The 25,003-nt window shown below is 30.8% G+C and overlaps 1 protein-coding gene across 3 annotated transcripts; it reads right to left on the reverse strand.

Annotated features, from left to right (window-relative positions):
* Positions 1-417: 417 nt before the first annotated feature.
* Positions 418-23,256, reverse strand: LOC126841077 (atrial natriuretic peptide receptor 1). 3 transcript variants are annotated; one of them, XM_050577327.1, is made up of 23 exons: positions 23,015-23,256; positions 11,089-11,254; positions 10,927-10,986; positions 9,974-10,130; positions 9,583-9,702; positions 8,333-8,442; positions 7,785-7,973; positions 7,542-7,677; positions 6,404-6,640; positions 5,467-5,551; positions 5,229-5,346; positions 4,668-4,775; positions 4,506-4,583; positions 4,242-4,418; positions 3,672-3,831; positions 3,428-3,586; positions 3,103-3,271; positions 2,750-2,896; positions 2,212-2,335; positions 2,088-2,156; positions 1,373-1,547; positions 891-989; positions 418-813 (listed from the first exon to the last, which is right to left on the reverse strand). In XM_050577327.1, exons 1-23 carry the CDS (start codon positions 23,248-23,250, stop codon positions 587-589), a joined length of 3,306 nt encoding a protein of 1,101 aa, XP_050433284.1. In that variant the 5' UTR covers positions 23,251-23,256; the 3' UTR covers positions 418-586. The 3 variants fall into 3 exon arrangements, with proteins under 3 accessions (XP_050433284.1, XP_050433285.1, XP_050433286.1); XM_050577328.1 differs by having other exon boundaries at positions 11,089-11,237; positions 23,015-23,143; XM_050577329.1 differs by lacking the exons at positions 11,089-11,254; positions 23,015-23,256 and having other exon boundaries at positions 9,978-10,130.
* Between the last annotated feature and the right edge of the window lie 1,747 nt (positions 23,257-25,003).

Here is a 25,003-nt window from a genome sequence, read left to right on the forward strand (position 1 = left end):
TTTATCCACAAAAACGTGTTTTCAATACTTACAAAAATTATAGAGCGAGTGATAGATGCATATTTACTTACCGGAAACTTACTTTTAAGTATAATAAGCAAAAATTGTTGTAATTTCGAAAAATCGAGAAAAAATGAATTTAATAGAATTGAAGACATGGTACATCCGAGAATTATCCACATAACTAATTTTAAACTCGACAAAATATTAAGACAGGTAACTAAAATTATACATCTACATTATACGGGTCACAGAAATGACAAGAATGTTGTAAATCGTTTTGAATAGTAAATAATTTATTAATAGCCAAGAGTTGGGCATAACAAATTATCGTTTTAATTAAATTGTTTCCACACTTTCTAATAAATAATAATAAAAAAAAACCTCTTTTTTTTTTCTTTCTATTTTAAGCTATTGTTTAATTTCATGGTGTAGGTATGCACAATAAAATATACTATTACATTTACGGTTCGGCATACGACGTCGATTATACAATTTTAAAAATCGTTCGAAAAAAATATATCAACAACGAAAACATGTACTTCTTTTTAATGGGCAATATATTATTATAATATTTAAACATGGACTATTTGCTCAACTCGGGGAATATCAACGGATAAGGGTTATTCGGGTCCAGCGTGTCTGTACTTATAGGCGTTGGGGGTCGAGGATCCTGTTCTGTGCATCCGACTAGCCAGTATGTTACCACTGCGCCTTTGCCCTTGAGTTCCACGTCTCCTCTGAGTTCCAACTTGAAAGTCTGGAACGTGTCCAGTATATTTTTGGTCGCCCAGCTCACGTGAATGCGGAGAGCTGAAAATAATGTAAAATCAGACATTCATACTGGTTTGTTATTATTTTTTTTTACAAAAATTTGCAAGTCGCCCTACGTTCTCCGGTGGATTCCATTCTGGACGCCGTGTTGACAGTGTCTCCGAACAGACAATAGTGTGGCATCTTCTGGCCAACTACGCCAGCACATACGGGCCCTGTAATCATAATGTGTGTGTGTAAACGTCACCCTCGAGTCTTGTTAACTATCCAAAGCACCCAGGGTAAATCATTATCGCAGAGATTAAAAAAAAAAAATCAGTAGACATTTTCAAAAATGTGTTTACTGATTACCAGTGGTGGTTTACCCTCGGATCCAAAAAAGTATATAAAACAGGTTTATTGTAACAAACCGATTATTATTATTAGTTATTATTTACGATAAAATTGTTCGCATATTTTTCTGTTCAAACTTTAAAAAAACAAAATATGACAAACTTACAGCGAAGCGTTTTGTTTTTATCTATTTATTTATTTATCAATTATATGTATATATACAATTTTACGTATTATATACTTAACACTTTGCTACTCTATTTACCTGTATGAATTCCAATGCGAACTTTGAGTTGTGCGTCGGGCTTATGTTGAATAGTAAACATTTGAACAGCGTCTAATATAGCTAAGGACATGAGTGCTATTTCCTTAGCATGGTTGTCACCGTTCCTTTCCGGCAGTCCAGAAACTACCATATAAGCATCGCCAATCGTTTCGACCTGTATATTGTATATAATAAAATAACATTGGTGGTAATAATTAATTTTTAGTATCGATTTTTGATTTCATGAAATTCGAACGATTCTAAAATAATAATAAAGACGTTGCAATGGAATTTCTACAGCTTATAAAAAAAGAAAATGTAATTAGGTTTTAAACAAAATTCAATGTAACAAGCTTACAGAGTAAAATTCGATATACTGTTTATGTATTTTCCAAATGATTTATAAAAATGATAACCTATTTTCAGTGTTTCTTGTTGACTCTTAAAGAAAAAAATGCAATACCTTTTAAGAATTTATTTCGTATCCAAAAAGAAAATGGCGTTCCATTGGATGACTTCGTGCGGGAGCCCGTAATAGTATTAATAACTATTTTTATTTAAGTTTAATAAAATTGTTATTGCACTCACAATCAGTGTCGAAAAATGTAACAATAAGCACCCGTAGGAGTTTTATGTAGGCGGTAGAGTACCGACGACATTTATGTAATTTTATATTTAACAATACTGTTATTAAAAGTATTCTTGAAAATCTTACCTTGTACACGTCGTAGAACCCTATTATTCGATCAAATGTGCTATACAAGTCGTTTAAAAGGTTCACCACCTGCAAGCCTGAGTGTTATTAAGGGATCTATGAATAATCTATGGTACTGACATACCTGCATAGGAGAGCTTTGTGCGCAGAGAGCAGTAAAACCTACGATGTCACTAAAGTATACAGTGACGCTTTCGAACTGTTCGGGTTTAACCATTTCGCCGGCCATTAGCTGTTGTGCAACCGGTCTAAATAACGAAACGATAACTATTAATTATTGTGTGGAGTGACTAGGCTTGACAGAATAAGGAATGATTAATATATATATATATATACATAAGAGGAATTTGAAAGTGGCGTAAATATCAGGGAAAATTATAGAGAATAGAATGAATAAGTTGGAGCATTTTGAAAAAAAATTAAACAGTAAGCAGGTTAAGAGAGTTTAATATAGAGAAAATGTTGAGATGCTGTAAACAAAGACATCATAGAAAATGTTAAAAATCCTCAAATTACAATTTTTTAACTAATTTAAAACTATTTTCATAACCAGACAATTCTTTTTTAAAACATTTTGTTTTGAGATTTTCCAAATTTATAAAACCCTGAGTAATGGCCAATTTCAATTTAGTAATTTCTAAACCGTAATCAATTATAATGACCTGGGAAGTACTTGGAACAATAATTCTTCCGACCGTCGTTTTTCCTGGCTCAACTGATCAGTTTTTTCTTCGACGAGCGCTTCCAAATTGTTCGCGTACTGTTCCATTCTCAACACCAAATCGTCCATCAAATTTTCACAATAACCCCTGAAATTTAATGCAAAATGTATTCAGTTATTTTCAATACAACGCAGCATATATTTTTTTTATGTAAGGTGGCTAAATGTTAAGTGAGTCATATCGTTTGATTTGTTAGGCGAGCTATTAAATATATAGTGTATCCCATGGCGTATAGTTTACTGGTGTGCTGAATATATGGAAATTAAAATATTTTATTATCGAATAATATTTACCTTGTGATCTGCCGGACAATACTGCGCATTATATCGAATCCCGGTCTTTCTTCTGGTACGTCGTTCCAACATCTCTGCATAAGTTCGGACAACGGCTCAGGGCAATCGTGTCCAGATATATCAGGTCTGAAATAGGGTTCTTCACGTTTTTCGACCTTTTCGAGAATTTCTAAATGAAAATCAATTCAAAATCAAGCGTTAGTATAATATAATACTCATGGTATGGTTTTTGAAACTTTCTTCAGGAACAATTGGCAAGTAGTAGGAGGACGGAAAGAACTTGTACATTTTATGAACGACAGTGTTAGTCTATTGTCCGGTGTACCTTGGGTTGTCATTTCGTTTTTAACGAACTCGTATGGACCACCACGCACCACTATTTCTTCTAAGACAATAGCGAAGCTATAGACATCTCCTTTCTGCGTAGCCTGTATCACAGCCGTCGTGTGTTCCCCTAGTAGCTCCGGAGCGACCCATAATAACTCTTGCAAAGCAAACAAATTAAAAAAAACATAATTTTCCATAATGTCAAAAAATCAATTAATCTAAATAACTAGACTTCGACTTACTGTGGTAGTAAACACTGTCCCGGATGACTTCCGATGGTGTGGTAAGCGTGCGCAACCCGAAGTTTGATAGTTTGAGCACAAATCGGCCGTCGATCAGACAGTTACTTGAACGAAGTTTACCGTGCACTCCTACTTCGCAACTGTGCAAGAACGCCATGCCCTTAAATCATTATATTTGGTCATTTGTAAGTCATATTCAATATGCGTACATACGTATAATCGAAGCGTACCAGTGTAAAAGAGCTATATAAGTGGCAAAAAACAAATTTGCGGAAAAACGAAAAAACTGTTAAGTAACAGATCGATTTTTTATAAAATGCACCTCATATGTGTGTAGCACTTAGATCACTTTGAGGGAAATGCGTTATGGTTGTTGATACCAGGGCGATATACCGGCTAACTTTTAAAGTATAAATAAAAGTTTGATGAATTCGGATAAGAGTGCACAGCATTATCATTGTTTCTAGTTAACTTTGCATGAAAAAAAAACCAATTTCGAATTTTTGGCATTTAGATCACTTTGTTCTGAAACGCTTCAATTATTGTTTTGCCGGATTTAATCTGCAATACCTTAACTATGTCATGAATTAACGACATCCTGAAATTCCAGTCTAGGCGAAGGGCTTCGTTTTCCAACACGTCTTTTAAACTACCCTTGGGACAGTATTCAGTCATTATTAATACAGTAGGACAGTGGATGCATGCGCCAATGAAGCGAACTGTGTTCTCGTGTGTTACGTCCCGTACCTATTATTAAAATATATTGTTTTTATTATAGTCTAATACAATGATAAAAATAATACACATGTTATGCACTTAAAAGTTGCAGCTTACTTGTTTGATTTCCCATAGTAGTTTTTTGTTTAAATCCACTTTTTTCTTCACGACTTTTTTTATCGCCACTCTGGAGCCCTTCAAAATACAAATATCATAAACCCTTACGTTTCATAGATAGGTAAACATTAAAAGATTAATTTGAATAGCATTATCTCTCACCTTATAGATACCAACGGTTGTATATACTTGCGCTGGTGGCAACGATGAGTTCGACGTGTCAGATCTTCTTCGGCAGATCAACTTTTCTTGTAAGGCCGGCTCGAATATCTGTAATATGAATATTTCTAACAGCGTAATATAATAATTTAATAAAACATTGCAAATAAAAAAACAGAAGCCAAAACATAAATAACACAAAATATTGAGCAGTAGGCATTCCATACTAAGTGCTAAGTCCATATTAAGTCCATACTAACCAAACCATTATTGCAAGTTTTTCTTTTAGCGTCAATTTCCACGGCTATAATTAGCATTCAATTTAAATAAAACATATTTTATGAATTTAACCATCTCAATTATTGTGTATTCTAAGAAAAATCATAATAATTGGTTCCATTTGTATTTTTTAAACGATACATAAGACCAACTAAATTATGAAAAAAGCAATAGATACAAGCAGTCATTGTGTTAAAATCTAAATAGCAAAGAAAAAAAAAATATGTTCAAAGAAAATAAGGATAAAAAACCAATTTTTTTTAATATAAATTATAGTTTAGGTACCTCTGTGGGTTTTTGTAAAGCTAATCGTGATGAGTACGGTTTGCTGACTTCAATCAAAACTTCTTCAGGTCTCACCTTCCAACTCATATTATTTAGATCAGCTGCTAGTTTTAATTGTCTTAGAAATAACCGAAATATTATATTATTTTATTTATATCAATTGCAATTCATTATACTAACTTTAATTATTACCGATCAACAATAAATTGTACTATTATAGAAAAAAAATACAAATTACCTGTTAATAAGAAACGCTAACACACACACAAACGAAATGATCACAATAAATGCAATTGACGCGTACAGTGTAATGTAGTAGGCACCTAAACAAAAAAATCAACGTTATGTTTTTTTTTAGTCTTAAATTTTTTTAAAAATAACTTCCTTAAGCTTTAATTGAAAAGTACCGAGTAATGAAAATGGGACACTTTTGGCAACAAAAAAAAGATAATCTTATACTTATGCTTTCGAAGAAACCGTTATTTTTAGCAAAGGTCACGGAAGAATTTTTTAATTTAAATTTAACAAAAAATTCAAATGAAATGAAACATGGCAAGTATAATATTCTTTTTGTCGGTTCCTTAAAAACTATTATTTTTATTTTGTCTCGCATAACTTTTCTTAGGTCGAAATTAACACATAATAGCTGTAGTACTATATATTTTTTATTTTTATACTTAAAATTAGATACTTGTTAATTTTATTCGTTCCTTTGTAGAATTGATTCTTTTATTTTTGTATTATATATGTAGGTTTAATTTTGATTAACTAATAATCTGATGTAGTGGCCTGTAAATTATGTAAATAATGTATAATGTAATAGTATATTATTGCAATTTTTGTTGGACGATTTATGATTAAATATTCAGTTGACTACATTTAATCAAAACGTGACGAGTAGTATGACTTTGACTAACCGATTGACCGCCAAATATGAAATACTGATGGCCAACAACGAGCTGTTTATGTTAACAGAAAAAATTCGCTCTTTTTCCATAATCTACGAATTATGAAGTTAATCCGGGGTAAATGCGACACGCGCTATTTGCTTAAAACGGCTATTACATAGTTAATCGATTGTCGTTAATGGTTTATTCGGTTAGCTGGGCAAATTCGGGGAGGGGGGTACCTAATCTAGTATCAAATCAATCTCGACCGGCACCGTCCGTTTTTACCTTCGGAATTGCAAACCGGATCGTTGCCTATGAATCCGCATTTCGGTATATCTTTGGGGGGTCCGTCGCAGCCGCCGGGCCAGTGTATGTGTTTGCCCACGACCGGGCTGTAAGTCCTCGCCTCGCCGTAGTACTTGGCGACCACCTCGAAGCGGCCGTTGATGGGATCCAGGTCTAATATCGCATAATCCGCGTCCCTGTCGCCGTTCTCGTCGATCCTCACACGACCGGTGACACCTGTGCACGACAAGAATAATGATAGCAATAATATAATAATAACAAGAACACAATATAACCCGTCCGCAGCGGTACGGTGGGGCCCTGGTGTACAAATTGCCAGATGCTATATTGCTCCGGACCAGAGCATTACTTAAATCGCACCCGACAGAATACAAATTATCCGTGACTCGGTCGAGTCGGGTTAGGCCAACGTCACTTGTTCACGAAAACGTATTAGACGACTAATCCTGTGGTAGTGACCAGGATAAAAATTGAAAAGTTATGAAAACTAAAAAACTTTAAAGCTCGTTTGTTATAATATGTACAAAAAGCGACACCGACCCATTATGACTCAACGTTGGACAAATTAGTAATTAATATTATCATATGCGAAACTTATGGTCTCCAAGGAGAAAACTATCATTCATCACATTCAAACAACAAAATAATGTCGGCAAAGCTTAATTAGAACTTTAGCACCCAGTGCTCGTCTATGGTTTTTTAGTTTGAGGTTTTTGTTTTTGAAGATTATCACATTAACTTCAATATTTTCGTTAGTCGTAATAAACATGAAGATCTTTCGGCGATTTACTTATTTAGCTTTATTATCGGTAAAATCTCAACATTTTTTTGGAAGCCAAATATGAGTATGACTTATACTGTATCTTAGTTTTTAAAATAATGTGTTTTGACGTTGATGAAAACACATCCTTTTATGCAAGGCGGTTTCCCGAATCCTAACAAAATTAATTGAAATAACTAAATTTCAAAGTCTGTGTATTAAATAAAGCATTGATCATCCGAGTTAGCTGTCAACCACCGTGTAAATGACAATAACCCGGGTTAATAGTGTCCACTATTAAATTAATAGTATAATTTACGCTCAACGAAATACCGAACTTGATTTGAAATAGCTTACCGTTAAATGTTCTGTTCCACATCAGACTGGTAATTGCTTTGCCGTCTCTAATGTCTTTGTTGTTGGTCAGAGTTTCGTTCATTGCCATGCCGAGTAAGTGTACGCCGTCGTAAAACGCTCCGACGAAAAAATTCTCCTAAAATAAAAAAATATACTTAATAAGTAAAGCGTCCTCCGGTTCCAGTTATTGTCGGAAATCTCAGTCCATCTATAATATTATCTACAATGGAAATGGAACTTTACTTCTTCGTTCTCGGACAGCGTGTAATTATAATTTTCCAACGCCTTTTGTTTGATGAGCTTAGAGAAGTTTTGAAACTGCGAACTTCCCGGCTTCAGTAAAGACACTCGCAGCAGCGATTCGTAGGCTTTTCTAGCCGCACCGTCTTGAGTGTCGTTGGCTGCCCAACCGTGCGCTCCCCAGTAAGAACCCTTGAAAAGAATCATTTTCGAACAACCGTGAAAAACGTATTAACATTTAACAGCTAACAAGTGGAATTTCAGTTAAAACAATAATAATGTTGTCGCTGTCTTTCCACCAAAAGATTCACACCCTTGTTATTTGTTTGACCCTTTAAATTCTTAAAAAATTGCTGATACCTATGAGTCATCGATTGAAATAATTGTTTGTAATTCCAAAATAAACCGTTGGGACAATGCTATTGAAAGGTAACTCCGGGATGTGTGGAAACTTGCTAGATCTCACAGTGGGACTCAAACGGTTAAATTCATACATATTATGTATATAATAGTGTGCACTAGCACAGCACTTGTGTAGTCGTTATCGTTACCTGATCTAGTTCAACGTCCAAAAACGCCCATTCGCCTTTGGTCATACCGAGTTTGTGAGCGGCCAACATACATTTTCGCACCAAAGTACCTCTTACGCATAAGATGACAACTGCAACACACAGTTCACGTAGATACGATAAAAAAATGATTAAACAATTAAAACTTCTCACAAATATACAGGGTGTCCCATAAAGATTTGACTAATGAAATAATTTTTGTTCTAGTGAATATTTTTAAGATTTTTTTTAAAAATAAATTAATAATAATTTGCGCTATAATCACTCTTAACTTTTTAACTTTCTTAAATTATTTTTTTGGTTACCTTTTTTTAAAATTTAGGATAGCCATTTTATTAAGAATAATTTGCTGAAAATTTTGACTGGTCGACAACCAGTTATAATAAACTTAAAACATTTTAAAATCAATTATCTAAAACTGGTTGTCGACCAGTGAAAATGTTCAGAAAATTATTTTAAATAGAATGGCCATCTTGAAAAGAAAATTAAAGAAAGTAAAACAGTTAAGTGCAATAAAAAACGTGGTGTTTCTAGCGCAAATTAAAAAAAAATCTTAAAAATATTCACTGGAACAAAAGTTATTTAATATGTCAAATTTTTGTGGGAAACTGTGTTTATACTACTTATATATGTATGTAATGCTTTACAACTGTGACTGTCAGATTATACTTTACATTATTATCTCGTTAGAAATATAGTAAGTTATTTTGTTTGAAGTTTACCAAATCCAAATAAGTGCAATATGTATAGCGTATGTAAACGAACAACAATCGATAATCATTTATAGTAAGCATAGTTTGCCAAACTTTCCAAGAAATAAACAATTTTACTTTGTAAACGTAGCTAATAAAATAAAACTGCACCGCAAAGGGTTTTCAGTTATGGTTGTTCAAAAATGTTGTCTCATAGTAGCTTGTAAAATCAATAGATTCTACGAATAGATTAAGAAATATTGTTATTATGCATTTTTTTTTGTGTTTGTGTATTATTGTATCTTGTTCGAAAATATAAAAATAATATCGGTAATAGAATCAAAAATATTCGATAAAAATCTTTTTTTTATTATATTAGCTTTGATGCGAACTGAGAAGGCATTTTTGTTTATTTACTTCCTCGAAAGACAGTGTATTTAGCAAAAGTTCACGGTCTGTATTTTTAAGAGATCAGATCTTCTTATTCTACATTTTAATGATTATTATAATGTATAAATTGAAAGTTTATGACTGACATACCTCTCGCGTACATACTAGCATCTTTAAGATACGCTTCACAAGGTTCTTCATCGTTCCCATCAATTTCACGAAAAAAACTTAAAAATCCAGCTTTCCGAAGTCCAGTTTCCAAATTTTTACCTAAAAAAATCAAAAAAGTTTTTCAGCGATATTATAGTATAATATGTATAATGTATATAAATATAAATAAATCAAGAGTAATTTAAGTTTTTAATAATAATTATGGACCTGAATCGTTTTTATTTAAATGTTTATATTTTAGCCCTATAGCATAAAATATAAATAAATATATGATAAAAGAAAACATTGAGGTTTATTTCTGTTAAGTTACCCATTTTTTCTTTTAGTAAAACGTGAAACAACTGTTTTATCTATTAAGTCAACAACTTACCTACTGTCAGAGAAAATAAATCTGATCGATCTTGTATTAGAGCTATATGATTCCATTGAAACTTTTTGAAAATACTTATAAACACTAATTTTAATCGACACTGGCAATATGACATTCTCGTTAGTGTTGGAAACTCAGATTTGTCCTTGAATATTCCCTGTAAGCATTTGTAATATTTTTTTTATATTATTAAAACAAACAAAATAGATTTAAAAAATCAAGTAAAGTCTGCAATAATGATTTTAAATTATTTAAAATTATTTGCTTGCAATTATACAATTTTGAAGTTATTTGTTGGTCCAAGTTTTTTATTGTGCTAGAATTTTTGTACTGTATTTTTTTAAAGCATATTTATAAAGTAACTTTTTTAAATAAAATGAATATATTAGCCAACAAAATAAAATAAAGTACAGTGCTATGTTCAAAGAAACCCTCTGACGTGAATATAAATAAATTGAATTTTCAGCTAAAAAAATATGTTTTTGTGATTTTTTAACTTAAAAAAATTCGTTTGACGACACGTGATGCACTATCCATAAAACATCAACACCTTTTATGAAAGAAATATACCATCCCTTTGGGACTGACATAGCTTTTTTTCGACCCGTGTTTTAAAATATATATATATTTAATAAATAAAAATAGCTTCTGATACGCCACTGCTGTATTATAAAGTAAGAATCTTTTAGAGGGTTTTTTTTTTAACTGTATCATAATTTAACACAAAAATTAATATAACACTATATTATAATGTATTGACCGTTCGCCCCAACTCTAGACTTCAAATTTAGATTTATTAACGGCCAGGGGTTGGGACATTTTTTGGAAAAATAATATTATTAATTTTGCGTGGGGGAGTCAATATTATATATTTATTCAATGTGGTACAATTATTGGTGCAAGTTCTAAAATACAAATACTGTATCTATTGATGATTAAAAGTCAAAAGTTACCGATTCGTTTTTCTTCCCGAGTATTCCAGACATCACGGAAACTTGCCCTTCTGCTGGTGGCTAAACATTTAAGACCATTTAATATTAGCTTATATATAAAATATATTCTTGAGTCATTGAAACAGCTAAACGCGTACACACAACAATGAACGTTACACTTACTTGATCTCCCATTCCAGTTATAATCGGCAAGTTCCAATAAGCTGCTAGTCTGGCAACCGGTTCCAGGGCAAACGCACAGGCTGGTCCTATAAACGCTATGATGTTATCGTAAAAGTACATGTCCGCAGCCAATCCCGGAGCTCGAGCACCTGAACATGAAGGATAACTGAAACATATTTAAGTATTTAAAAATGTTGACGTTGATATTTGTTGTACAAACGCTACTCAACGGTCAGCTGGCGGTAAAGTTTGTTACAAAACGATTCGGTACATTGTATACAGCCAATTCGGTTTGATAAATGATTTAAAAATGTGTACGGTTTTATTCGGGTTGATTAAATTTCTGATTAAATTAACGAAAATAATTTCAAAGAGGATTCGGGTCCAGTAATACCGCAATAATACCCATAGGCCATATTCTTTTGACAGGGTAGTCATCTATTTTCGCGTAGGCTTTTTACACCGGGTATACATTTTTTATAATATAATCGAACCTTTTTTTTTATACTTTTTATAACGTCATTGCTTGGTTTTTTTTCATCGGATTTTCATTTCGACGCTCCTGAAGGAAAATAAATAAATAACGAGATGATATTGCGAGATATGAACGGAACGACAGGTCACCTGTGGGTTTACATCGTAAACCTGCAAACGTCCACAGTTGAATGAGCTAATAAATTCGACCAGTAAATGAGGCTCTTGGAAAAATTTATGACACGAAAACGTCACGTGCCCTATTCGGTATCAATAAAACGCGAAAAAAAAATATAATAATAATAATGATAAAGCGACCCGTGAGAAACAATAGCGAATCGACAAGACGTTTTCATTTCAAGAATACCAAATTATAGTATGGCGTACCCTCCTTATATTTCCATTTGTATATTATAAAATATTATAAATATAATTTATTATTTTTAAGCTACGATAACTGTTACAAACGGGGGTTGTGTGTAAATTCTAAACTCTCAAGGGTAATTTATAACTACCGGGTTGACTGATTTGAAAGTACAATTATAATATGTTCATCTGTTACCACACGTCATGGATACGCGTCTAAGTACATTATGGAACGTATATTGCTTTTACATTTTCAGTTACACCCAGAGTAAACGTTATTGCGATGACACCAACACCGGTTACCGGGGTCATAAACCTGATATGCACTCAAATCAACATATTAATATGTAGAATTAGTAAAAATGTTACAAAGATGCTGTTTTCCTAGATCACACTATAAAACTGGGCCCAGCATATTATAAGAGTCCGTGAGTGACTTATTTAAAATAGTTACACAGTTCTATTATACAAATTCTCCAAAATCTCATAAAAGAACCACCCTAATGTACGTGTATAATATAGTTTAGAAATTTACTATTTAGTATTTATACTTCCTTGAACTTTGCATTTTAAATCAGCATGACGATTATTAAGTGTAAATTTACATAATATAATTGAGACTTTTCAAACAAGTTAAAGTTGGGTTAAACATTTCAACTTTGTGAAATACTAAAAAACAAAATGTTCACTATGCTCTCAGTATTATAATACTTTAAATAACTGATAATACGATAAAAATATTCGCATCACTCTTCGGCTGTCTGAGATTGTGCAAATGAAGGTTGAGACGGTTTACTAAAATAAAAGAATTGCAAATATCTCCGTCGTCTGGCTACAAACTATGTCGAGATGATTATGAATGTTTTTGTTTTTTTATATAATCTATAGCTGTTTTTTTCCTGTGTATTTTCCCCTTGCGATTGGTCTGCATTTGAGCAAATGACATAAGTCTTGGTTGTTCAAATACCAAAAAAAAAATTGAGCAGACATTAAAAAAAAAAAAATTTACAAATGTTCACTGCTTCACATAGTATAAAATCTATTATTAATAATATCATATATTCTTCTAGAATTGACCCATCTACCGCATTAATTATTGATCTATTCGTTATTTTGTATGCTCACTTGTTTGTTTTTTAATTTCAGCTTTTTGTTCTACTTGTATCTTAACAATTATGTACATATAATGACAAATAGTCACATACAAAGGGCCCTATTATAAAGATTAAGGAGCTAAGTCTCCCCCACCCAGTTACGCCGATGATAGTATGGAAAAAAATGGTGTTGCTGAATTACACTTGTACTTATATATATTTTTAATTAACATTTCTGCATTGGACAATCAGTGTACATAGTATTCTACAGCAACTCGCAAGTTAGTTTTTTATTTTAAGGTTTTGTTATTTTTTCCTTTTGGATAAATTGAATTTCAACGACTTTTTCGAGGTAACGTAAACCACAGCTTTTTGTAGGATCTAGAAGAAAAACAAACTCTAAGAAACAACCAAATTCATTCCTAGACTTTACACTCGGTAAACGGTTGATTACTTTGAGGTTGGCGTACGATTTAGCATATTACATTTCGCTTGCGGACCACACGCGTTTATGGGCATACGGGTACAAGGTTCCATTTCATTTAGGTTTCAATAAAATAAAAAAACAATTCGACTCTTTAACTTATATGTTGTTTCTGAATACTACTAAAACCTCATGTTACTAAATGCACTTTACTGTGATAAAGTGATGAATATAAAAAAAGTGCCATGGATTTCTGAAATCACTATAATAACTTACTATTGTATTTTACACGTCTTATCCTAATTTTCTGAGAAAATTGTGAATTATACCTTCTTTTAAGAAACACACAAATCAAATTTATATACAACCAAGGAATTGGAATATTTTATAGTATTTCTATTGATTTTATGTTATATACACGAACGGTTGAGTAATAATATTTTTAAATAATTACTCTTATGAATATAAGTACATTCTTTAATTTAAAATTAAGTAATAATCTTTCGTTGTGTAATAGGTAAACAATACCCGTCGTAATAAAATACCTGCCACATGATTTGCCTTGCCACTTTTTGCATAAATTGATTGTATCTACCTAAACCATGTCATGATTATTTATTTGATTTATTATGTATTGGCATTATTGTGATCAGAATTTATTCATTAAAGAATCGCATTAATACTAAAAAGCGTACCAATCATACTTTTCGGATCAGTCAAATATGATTAATGGATATTGGAAATCGCGTTAATTTATTATATAAACTTTTTTAAATATTTATACTTTTTGTATGTTACAAAAATATATAATATTCATGCGACCACCTCATAAAAAATAAGCTTAAAATAAGCAGCTAAAAAATAATAATTGTCTCTACACATTGTAATGAGGAGTCAGATGGGAAATATTTGAAGTGTAATATTTTTTTGAAAATAATTAATATATACAATTATTAAAATATGTACAATATTTTAGAAATATTATTAAAACATTTGTGTCACAATATTTTGGCTGTATTAAAACCATCAGTATTTGTTTATACATATTTAAATCTGATCACTCTAAGAGATGTCATTCATACAAATCTTCTATATACATATGACCAACGTATGTACAAGATACTATACTTATTAATGTAAAAATGATAACTTCTCAAGTAATAAAAAATACCATTGCCAGGTGAAATACGACTTCAGTCCAAGCAAAATTAGCCTCTGGTATAATTTTCTGAACAAGGAGAACTGTCAAGAATCCGGGCAAAGAATAATAAATTAAGAAATAGCCACTATCTTGTTCCCGAATAATTTGTTTGTTCGGCGATTGGTTGCTAGAGCTAATGTTAATTTCACCTCGCCAAATCAAATCTGTATCCAAACTTGTTTGGTAAGGAAAATAATCCATGCAAACGTGAAACCCTTAATAAACTAATATTGGTGCTATGGACGACGCGGTAAACAAATTTAATAAATAGTATATATTTAATCAAAATTCGACTGAACTCTTATGTAAATATACATATTTTTTTATACAATTATTTCTTATTTAGTAACGAAGTTTGTTGGTTTCGTAAATGCTGTAAAAAAAACTGACAGAAAATATCCATGTATACTGATTACATGAAAAAAAATCACAACGTGAGATCTCAAGTCGCATTTTAAAAATCATATTTAAGGCGAAGTAAAATCACTCACAAATTAAAAACGAATTCTTAATATTATTATCAAACTGATTTATAGAACTTATTTGACACAATATATTATTAATAAATTGGGCGCAATTCGTAAATATAATATACATATATATATATATATATATATACAGTACATACATTCTTAACAACGTATCAAAAAACGTGAATGTTACAATGTAATTTTTAATATTGATCAATTTTGCAATTGGAATGTGGTTTGAGGTAAAATAACATTGCATTATTGATTACTGTATATTCAAATACTATTAACTTTTTTATTATTTTTTATGAATTATATAAAATAAGAATTTAGACATAAAACAGTCTGCTTACTATTTTTCCTTGGGGTTGTTAAAAATTGAAATCATTAGCAATATTTGTTTTATGTAAAAATAAATGTTTAATTATTAAAAAACCATTATTTGTTTTGGTTGTTATATTACATTTCCATTAAAACGCATTTTATACACAGCTTTATATTGTACTTATAATAAGTATTTATACGATTTTTAAATGGCTAAAATACTAAATGCATTACTAGTATCCGTAAATAACATAATGTGTAAAATAATAATACAGGATAAACATTAAATGCAGATCGGGCGATTAACAAAAAAATAAAAAAAATAAACTGTCATTTAGATTCATCGCCGAGGGAAAGCTTACATCACAAACTAAATTGAATAAAAAAAAGATTATTTCTCATGCCGTAGCTACGTACATTAACATGTTATGCAAATATAATTTCGTTTACATTTAAAATCAATACAATTTTGTTGTTTCTTTACAACTGCAATGTACAGAATGATGTAAAACGTTTTTGACAAACTATTCAAGTATGTGATTTCTAATAATACTATGGTGGACTTAAACATTTTTTACTGTTTCTATAATACAATAGAGTACAGTTATGACACGAAAATGATGAATACAAGAATTTTTCCAGGAACCCGATTTCACCCTAATGGGAGTATAATAATTTGTAATATTTCTTCACCTAAGTCTGACCGACTGGATTAGTGTCGAATCAAAACGATAACTTATTACTACTATTTGATTTTAAGTACATACTCAAAGTCCTTACGGAATAACTGTACTATAATATGCATTTTTATAATACATAATTTATGTAATTTGATTATAAACCCAGAACTCTTGTCCGTTTTACGAAATTTAATAACAAAACTCGAATAAGCGCACGTCTAAAGTGCTATTGTACTCTTGATGGAAATTTAATTAAGCCCACTGTAATATAGAGCAAAACAGGTGCACACCCCATAGCTTTTGAATATTAACAACCAATTAAGGTCTGGTGACGAAATTACATAACGTTTAACGGTAGACGTGTTTGAAAAAAAAAACGTACTGTACAAAATAAAATAATCCAATATTGTGCTAAAAAATTATTTCTACCTTCATTGCAATAATGTAAAAATTCTACAGCATTAGTGACCGACACCAGCAAAGGCTACTTAAGGCTCTAACGGCTAACTGGGTTAGGATATGTGATGCCTTTGTATGTTCGCTCTACCAAGGCCAATGCGCTAGAAGTAATAGAATAACGAGGTTTAGTTATTGTTTTAGTTAGTTTTTGTGGTTAAACCGAGCACAAAGAAAGGTCACGCGATTTTACTGATCTTGAACTCTTAAATTTAATTTACCCCTCGATAATTATACATGGAAACAACTATAATTGTGTAATCAAATTACACTTTGAGTACTCATTCGTAAACTGAAACTGAATAGCTGAACAAATCCATCATCGTGATGCTTATATACATTATATTCAAACTTTATTTTTAAGATAATAAAACAACTTTGTTTTTAAAACTAAAAATTGTAAAAAAAAATATTACTAACATTTTGTTGGCTAAATGATAAAATAATAGTATTGAACGTTAAAACCGAGGCGTAACATTAAAATAGTGCTTGCGTATTTGTTTTTGATAAATTAAAATAATGTATTTATAATTTTACTCGTTCCATACAAAATAAAAGTTAGTACAAATATATTTTTCTGTATTATGGTATTTATTTATACAATTATTCTATTTGATTTATATGTATGTATACAGTGTATAAATATATAAAAGAAAATGGTCTGGTTTGATTACATAAAAGTTTTCTACTTCGCATTCTTTCCTTTGCGTGGTCATGTTTTTCGTTGTAACGATAGAAGTGATTTGAGAGGTAAAATACCAATAAAAATGTTAATAAAATTACCAATTTTAACAGACAATGCAATAAAAGATAACCGTAATATTGGTCGAAATTTATAAAAGCTAAAGCATTTCTCTGTTCAAACAAAAATAAGTTAAAATAAAAAGTAAAACCAATTGTCTCGTTTTTGTTAATAATATTATTTAGACGTACATGTTTTATTATAATTATCGCAAAGAAGTGATGATATTATATTGATTATTAAAATATTTTAAGATTCTTTTGATTGTATGAATGTTTTAATTTTTATTTTAAAGCAGTCAATAATTTATCTTTTTTGAAAATCAATAAAAAATTGATATATAATTTAAGTTTTAATATTGTGATATTTTAATTATAAAAAATATAATTCTACTCTTTTAAAATGACAAATAAATGTACGGTAACCTATATTACGAACTAAATAACGGTTCATTAAATAGTTTAGTAGATTGTGAACGACAATCCATTAATTGTTAACTTTCAATTGGTTTCCAGCGCAATCTATTTGAAATAATTACTACTTTAATTATTTAGTAGCTGCGACAACTTTACTCGGCAATTAAATTTATTTTCATTTCACAAATTTTGAATGTATAAAGAAATTTTTGCGTAAAACCCGATATTTCATTTACATAAACAAATTAAATAGATAACCAATCAAAACGATTAAAATATCTAGTATTATATATTTTTTGTGTTCTAGTTTAGTAGCAAGTAAGGTTTGTCATTTGTAAACTAAAAATAAAATAAAAAACCTTTTAACACAGATAGATGTGTATGGTTTAATTTCTCTTTTCATAATAACATTATTTTTACGTTAAATTAGGTACAGGGCGCAGATGTGCCGTTAGAATTTACAATGTGCTTTATTGCATTGAAGAAGGGAAATAACATAAAAATTAATTAATTAGAAACATAATATGATGTAGGTATCCTTGAAGAGGAGTTTTCGCTGAATCGCTGGGCGTTAACTGTGTAAAACGTACCGGGATGGGTAAAAATAATATATAGGGGTTACATATCTATGTAGACTGTGCAATGCTATTCCTATGTGTTTAGGGGTTCGGTACGTACTGTTTAAATTGTGATTATATATGTGTGTATACGTACATTCATCAATATATTATAATATGAACGAACAGCTTTAATATGACAATTATGCGATTTTGGCTTTATAATCATTGGTTTCCTACGGTATATAGTGGTCGATTGAAGGCTATTCGTTTGTGGAGGACGCTATAATCAAACTGCGTTACATTTTGTTTCTTTTGTATATAATCCGCTCACCCTCTTCGTATTAATAATACAATATTATGTTAAAGCTGAATACAGCAATTATGACTTACTGATTATTGGCGATATAACATTTTTTTAAAAAATATTTATTAGCATTTTATTTGCAACATGTCCCTCGCTGTTCTGAACGCAGGTTAAGTGAAATAAATTGAACACAAAATATGTAAATCTATTATATGTACATATTATATTGGTATATTTACAAACGGACGAAAATAATTTAATCGTCGAGGTCTTTATTTACGGATTCAAAATGAAATTCGGTTAACAAAATTTTCGAAGCTGCGTATTTGCATTTAGTTTCTAATTAAATTAAACTCACAACGGCGTCAGCGTATTTTTATTCGAAATCGTTGACAAAACTTTTTCGATGAGGTTACATTTTTTTCACAGACATTACGGCAAAACTTCCGAGCGATAAACCATACAAAATCCTGGAGATCCAATCAGTGGCTGATGCAGTTAGGTTATTCGGTAGGGAGAGGGAATGTTGAGCATTTTCAGTAACTTAAATTACTTAGCAACATTGGCGTAGTTAATTTTTTTTATAATTACAATAGAAAATGGCGATCACTTCCCCTTAACTCCAATCAAATTTAACTTGAGTCTTTCGTGGTAATTTTTTAACGCGAGTATAATTTAAAAGTTTTTGTTAACTGTTACACCAATAAACCCCAATATATATCTACCGTACAATATGGCTAAAGGGATATGAAGTTGCCGCAGTCACTAAATGCGGATTATGGAAATGGCCATTTGGACAAACATTGTCCCAGATGGACTGTAATAAATTACAAATTACATTTGTGCGCCTAAAGCTAATATTTTATTTGAGTTATACTGGTTATAAGTTTGCATCATCAGCGGTATTTCATAACCTAACTTAACCGATTATCTATAGTAAAGCTACGTATTTCTGACATCGAGGAACAATATTATCGAAAGAACATTGTCAATTGTTTTGGTTTTCTATAAGATTACAAAGTAGCCAATAGGAGGATATCTTCGTTTAAAATCTAAAATGTTCAATCATTATTTATCATTTGTAGATGCGCAAATAACTTTATTAAAAAAGTCTTTAAGTGTGAAAAAAAAACTGGTCTTAAGCCAGGGCTATTGGGCATTGACTTAAATAAAAATACCTAGGTTTTCGGTTAGTATACAACGAATTTTAACCCAAGCAGCAGTAAATGAAAAGCTGGAAGAGGCATAGTAAGCTGAGTACACAAGACTCTTTATTCAAAAACAATTGGTGTAAAGAATAATAATAAATATAATTGTAAAGAAGAATACAATAAGTATACTTTTAGAATTGAAAGAAAATATTTGTAAGTATTAAAAACGATCACGATAAAGTGATATGCTTTGTTGTAATAATAAAATGTGTTTTAGTTTTATAGTGGTTAAAATGATAAAAATATAATTTTATTGACTAACGACTTTTTTGTTTTATACCAAGCTTTACCTGGTAAAAGCAATAAATAACTTAGCGTTTTCTGTATAATGTTTATATTTAAATTGTTGACACATTTGCACTCCCCATGGTCTTAGAGACCTCCCTAAAATGAAATGCAGAATTTGCTTGATGTTTATAAAAAGACATAAGAATTCAGTTTTTTTAATAATAATTCCAACGTTGATTTATTATACATTTCACCGAAATAATTGAGGTGCCATTAAAAGTAAAAGGGTAAATAAGTATACCTCTCTGTCCTCTATCTTCTTCACGGTCAAATGCACATTTTGAAAAATTGTTCAAGACCATTTAACTAAAGAAATATGAATTGTACACAATATTTTAGTTAAAAATAATAAAAACGCATCCTTTGGCTTACAATCACATACAGAAAGTTGTACTGTTCTTTAATCCGCTAAAAAAACATAAACTACAAAATTTGCCAACCCCTGTGAAGGAGGAAATTTAGTAAAACTTAGATTTCAGGCCATTATCAGATAGTGGCATGCCTAATAATTAATACTTTTTATAAAGTTCTAATCATTCTGATCATTTTTCGCTAAGTTATAGCAAATGGGTTGACAATAGAAAAAAGACATCATTGTAAAATTAAAACCTTTTTAGCTTAGCATAGGAGCTAAACTCTCTAATATATTATTTCTTAAAAAAATATTTAATTATGTAATATATTATAAGAATTAATTGAATTTAATGTCTGCAATGAATTAACAACGTAGCTTATTAGAACAGATAAAAAATGTTTCTATACATCAAAGCTGTTAAATTGCATAAGTGGAGTGCCGTAAAATCCATTATATGTCAACCGATAAATAACGGTTAGGTACCGATTCAATATATTATTATAGGCTTTTGGTGTTATTGCTTGTTGCCATAATAAATGTACAATACATAAATTTATCTCTAATTCCATACTTGTCTACAGTTTTTATTGTATCTATATGTTATAGTAATGACATAAATTTGAATATAAACGTTAGTATTTGAAAACAAAGCTTATATGTAATATACATTTCAACTACCGAGGGAAGATAAACATTACAAAATGGCGAATAGATCCAATATCAATATCAAGTTACTCATTTTAGTCTCTTTAAAATTGTAAAAAACACTAAGCTGTATTTATTAGCAATAATGTTTTTAAAAGGAAAACATGTCAATTTTAGTTATGAAGATAATTTTTCAATTTATATTTTCAAAACTTTTTCCATTAGATAATATTTTTGATGCTTTTTTCTTTAATCTTGCTAACTTTTAATGCAAACAATATTTTGGTTGTTATAAATCCCATTAAACGAAAATCGAGAAGTATAACAAATAACACACACTTTTAAAGATCGACTTCCGAACAAAATTATAGATACAAGATATATAAAACAAATACACAAGAAATAAGTTCTGTGGTTTAAACGATATTGCGGGTCCAGATAGAAATATAAAATAACTTGCATTTATGTCGGTTTACAAGGTAGACAGTTTAAAAAATTAGTACAAATTAATAAGGTAAAACTTGATATATTGTTGAATTTTCTTTGATAAATTGTCATGCTAAATTTTGTTTTTAAATATTTTTTAACAATAAGTCGAGTATTTGCGAAAACCAATTATAAATTCAAAGAAAGCACTCACAAAAATAACATCACAAAGGTTTGAAATTTAACAAACCTCAGTAGAACGAGTTAAACGATTTCAAAAAGTTTTTGACGTTACCCAAAACGCGGATTATCTAAATACATTCTAAAAACTTTTACTCGAGGAATAGTTAAATGTAACCGATGTTAAAATGCTACAGCCAGCTCAAATTATTATGTCCAAAGTACATTCCAGAGTATATAAAGATTCTTTAAGTTAACGAAACGATTAACTTTGAATGTTAAAATTCTTTTCTTTAACATAAAAAGCATATTGCAAATAAAGGCTATTAAAAAAAAAAAAAAAAAAAACATAAAGAGAAATTGTTAAAATCATAAATGTAAATTCATTTTTTGGAACAACTTAACACGGGTTTTGCACATAATTACATAACATCCACTTCCAAAGACTTAATGTCAAGTTTTGAATTTGTAAATTGAAACAATTTGTTCTGTTTGTTTAAATAGAACAAATTGTATATTAAACACTTTTTGTGTTTTATTTTTTTTTTTGTAAGCGTTAACGTTAAAAATGTTCATTTAACCTTCATTTGTTTGTGTACGAATTGTAATTAGTACACAATTAGTAAATTTGTAATTTTTGGCGAGTGGGCTAAAAGTTTTAATTTTCCTTTCGGTTCCGAGCGTGTTTTTTTTTTGTACACGACAGTAAAGGTATTTTAATTTACACTTCAAACGGGGTCTAATCGGTTTTGGCCGACCATACATGCTTTGGCCCTTTTAGACCCAAAGTATAGCTGTTATATAATGTACAATAGGGTGGTCCTTATATTGTTTTTTGAGAAATACCACGTTGGGTACCTAAATAGGAAACAAACAGCTTCAAATGTTTCCAGATTTTTATTTCATCCCCCGATGGCATGTCACATTTAAAATTATCTAGAAAAATATACAATTTTACACAAGTTTCAAATTAAGCTTACTACCAGTATAACTTGATTAAAAAACAAATAAATACTTGTCGCATATGTATAGTCAATTGGAGATTCGTGTGTGATTTCAGTGACAAAAATGCTAAACGCCTAAGAGTTATCCTAGTAGTGTACTCGATCGAAAACTTATGCATATTAGTATATTTTCCTATTACGAGCTTGATGTGAAAACAGGAAGACGCGGGGGATGAAACAAAACTGTGAACAAATTAGGGAAACATATTTTCAACATTTTTTCTGCCATATCCAATTGAGGAACACCCTAATGTACCATAATATGTAATACGTTTTAATGAAAACCTACAAGCGTTAGTGGTATACCTTTTTTCGACTTTTTTGAGTTTAACATTATGCCGGGACAGTAACTTCTCGTTGACCATGTCCATGGCCAGGTCGACGGCGGGCCCGCATCGTTCCAGGTCGAACGGCGAGTCCAGTCTGGACGTCATTAGCACTCCCACCTTATACTCGATGACGGGTTCCGGGGCCGCTGCCACGACCAGCAGCAGCAGCAGCAGTAACCACGCGGACACGGCCCATCCTGTCGTCAGCACCATGTTACGACAACGACGACGCCGACAGAATCACACTGCCATTTCGACGGCGCCGACCACCGACCCGTTGGAAACGCGAGCGCGGCCGCGCATGGCCACTGTGGCCACGGCACGCACACACACACACATACATATGTTGCACTCGCCACTGACACCTGTACGTCAAGCGCCATCACCTTAAACGTCATCAACAAGTGCTGGTTGAACTTGGCGCGCGCATAACCGTGGCGGATAGTTGGTGACCGAATTCGTTGTAATCTATAAAAAAAAACACACACAAATTTATAAATTTTATAAAATCATGCTGCTTAAATCGAAATTATGCGTGCTTAAAATTATAGTAATTTCAGTAACAGTGTGAGTGGTACGATTAGGGAGGGTGGACTCTCTTTTTAGCCAGGTAACAGTCTAGGGAGACAGACTACCATCCTCCTTGTAGGCGACCGACCTTACACCTTAACCCTACTCCAGTCAACATAAGCCATACGCCGCAATATTAACGATGAGCGATTAGGGTTGATCGTTTATCGATGATATAACAAAAATGTTAATACATTCACATAATAGGGTCATTTTATACGGCACGTGTGATATTTTATTTTTATTTGTTTTTTTTTTTTTGTAATAAAAAAAGTTTGACTACAGGCGTTTGAGAAAATTGTTATAACCCCGTTCTCGATTTACCTTTAATCTAATTTTCAGATATTGAATCATAAAACTACGCCCAACAAAGTGAAATGAAGAAAAAGTTTTTAGGGAAAGGTGGTTTTTGATATTTTTTTAATTTGTCGAGGTATATCGCTAGTACTCTATCCAAAAAAACATTCCAGACAATATTGGAACTTAAACGACAATTTCTGATCTTTATACGTGCTACATGAAAAATCGGTTTAGAAGATATCGTGGATCCATATACAAAAATATAATAATACATCACAAATCGTAAATCAGATTTTTTTTTTAATTTTTATTTATTTGAAACTTTGTAACTAACAATTTGCTTCAACGAACACCGAAAGAGTTATTACTTATTAAGTTGAAAGGATTTACCTCTTGCTCTTTAAAATCAAGAATTTTTTTAATTAACAAAATATGTAGTGTTAAGCAACGTTTATGATTAATTAATAAATCAAATAAATATTAGATTTTAGGTAAACTAATGTAATTCGTTATTGACTATTTGGATGATTAATTTAGGTATTACTAATATATCATTGTATGCAATATGAGATAATAAATTTGATGAACTTTGTAATAATTGTATCACTAATATTTAATTACTAACTAAGAAAGTGTAATTACCAAGAGAACTTTACCTCTACGATTACATAAAAAGTGAAAATTCTGTATATTTTTTTATTTACTACATATTCCCTATTATAAAGAATAAAATACTGTACTATCTCACTGGATATTACTAAAAAAAGTAACAGACAATTATCTCTAAATACGCAAATAATAATATTTTGTTTTACTGTCACAAGTTATATCGTTGTTAGTAAAAAAAAAATATATCACAGAAACAAAAATGTCCGTGCTTTGCTTAAAATTAAAAATAAAAATATATTTACTGTTTAAGCACAGTACATTTGTTTTACATTAAGTAATCTTAACATAAATATAATAGTCGTGGACCCTCCTGAACTATTAATTGTACTTTGTATTTAATAGGGTCTAATGCGTTTAGACTTGACCTAATTATTTATAAACTACTTAAAACTTTTACGAGCTAATTGTGTTTTAAAAGTTGTTTTTT

The sequence above is a fragment of the Adelges cooleyi genome, unplaced genomic scaffold, assembly GCF_023614345.1.
Source record: "Adelges cooleyi isolate 19-005CV unplaced genomic scaffold, UGA_ACOO_1.1 ACOO_flye_CR_arks_rails_tigmint_CR_PRNA_376, whole genome shotgun sequence".
Classification (NCBI taxonomy): Eukaryota; Metazoa; Arthropoda; class Insecta; order Hemiptera; family Adelgidae; genus Adelges; species Adelges cooleyi.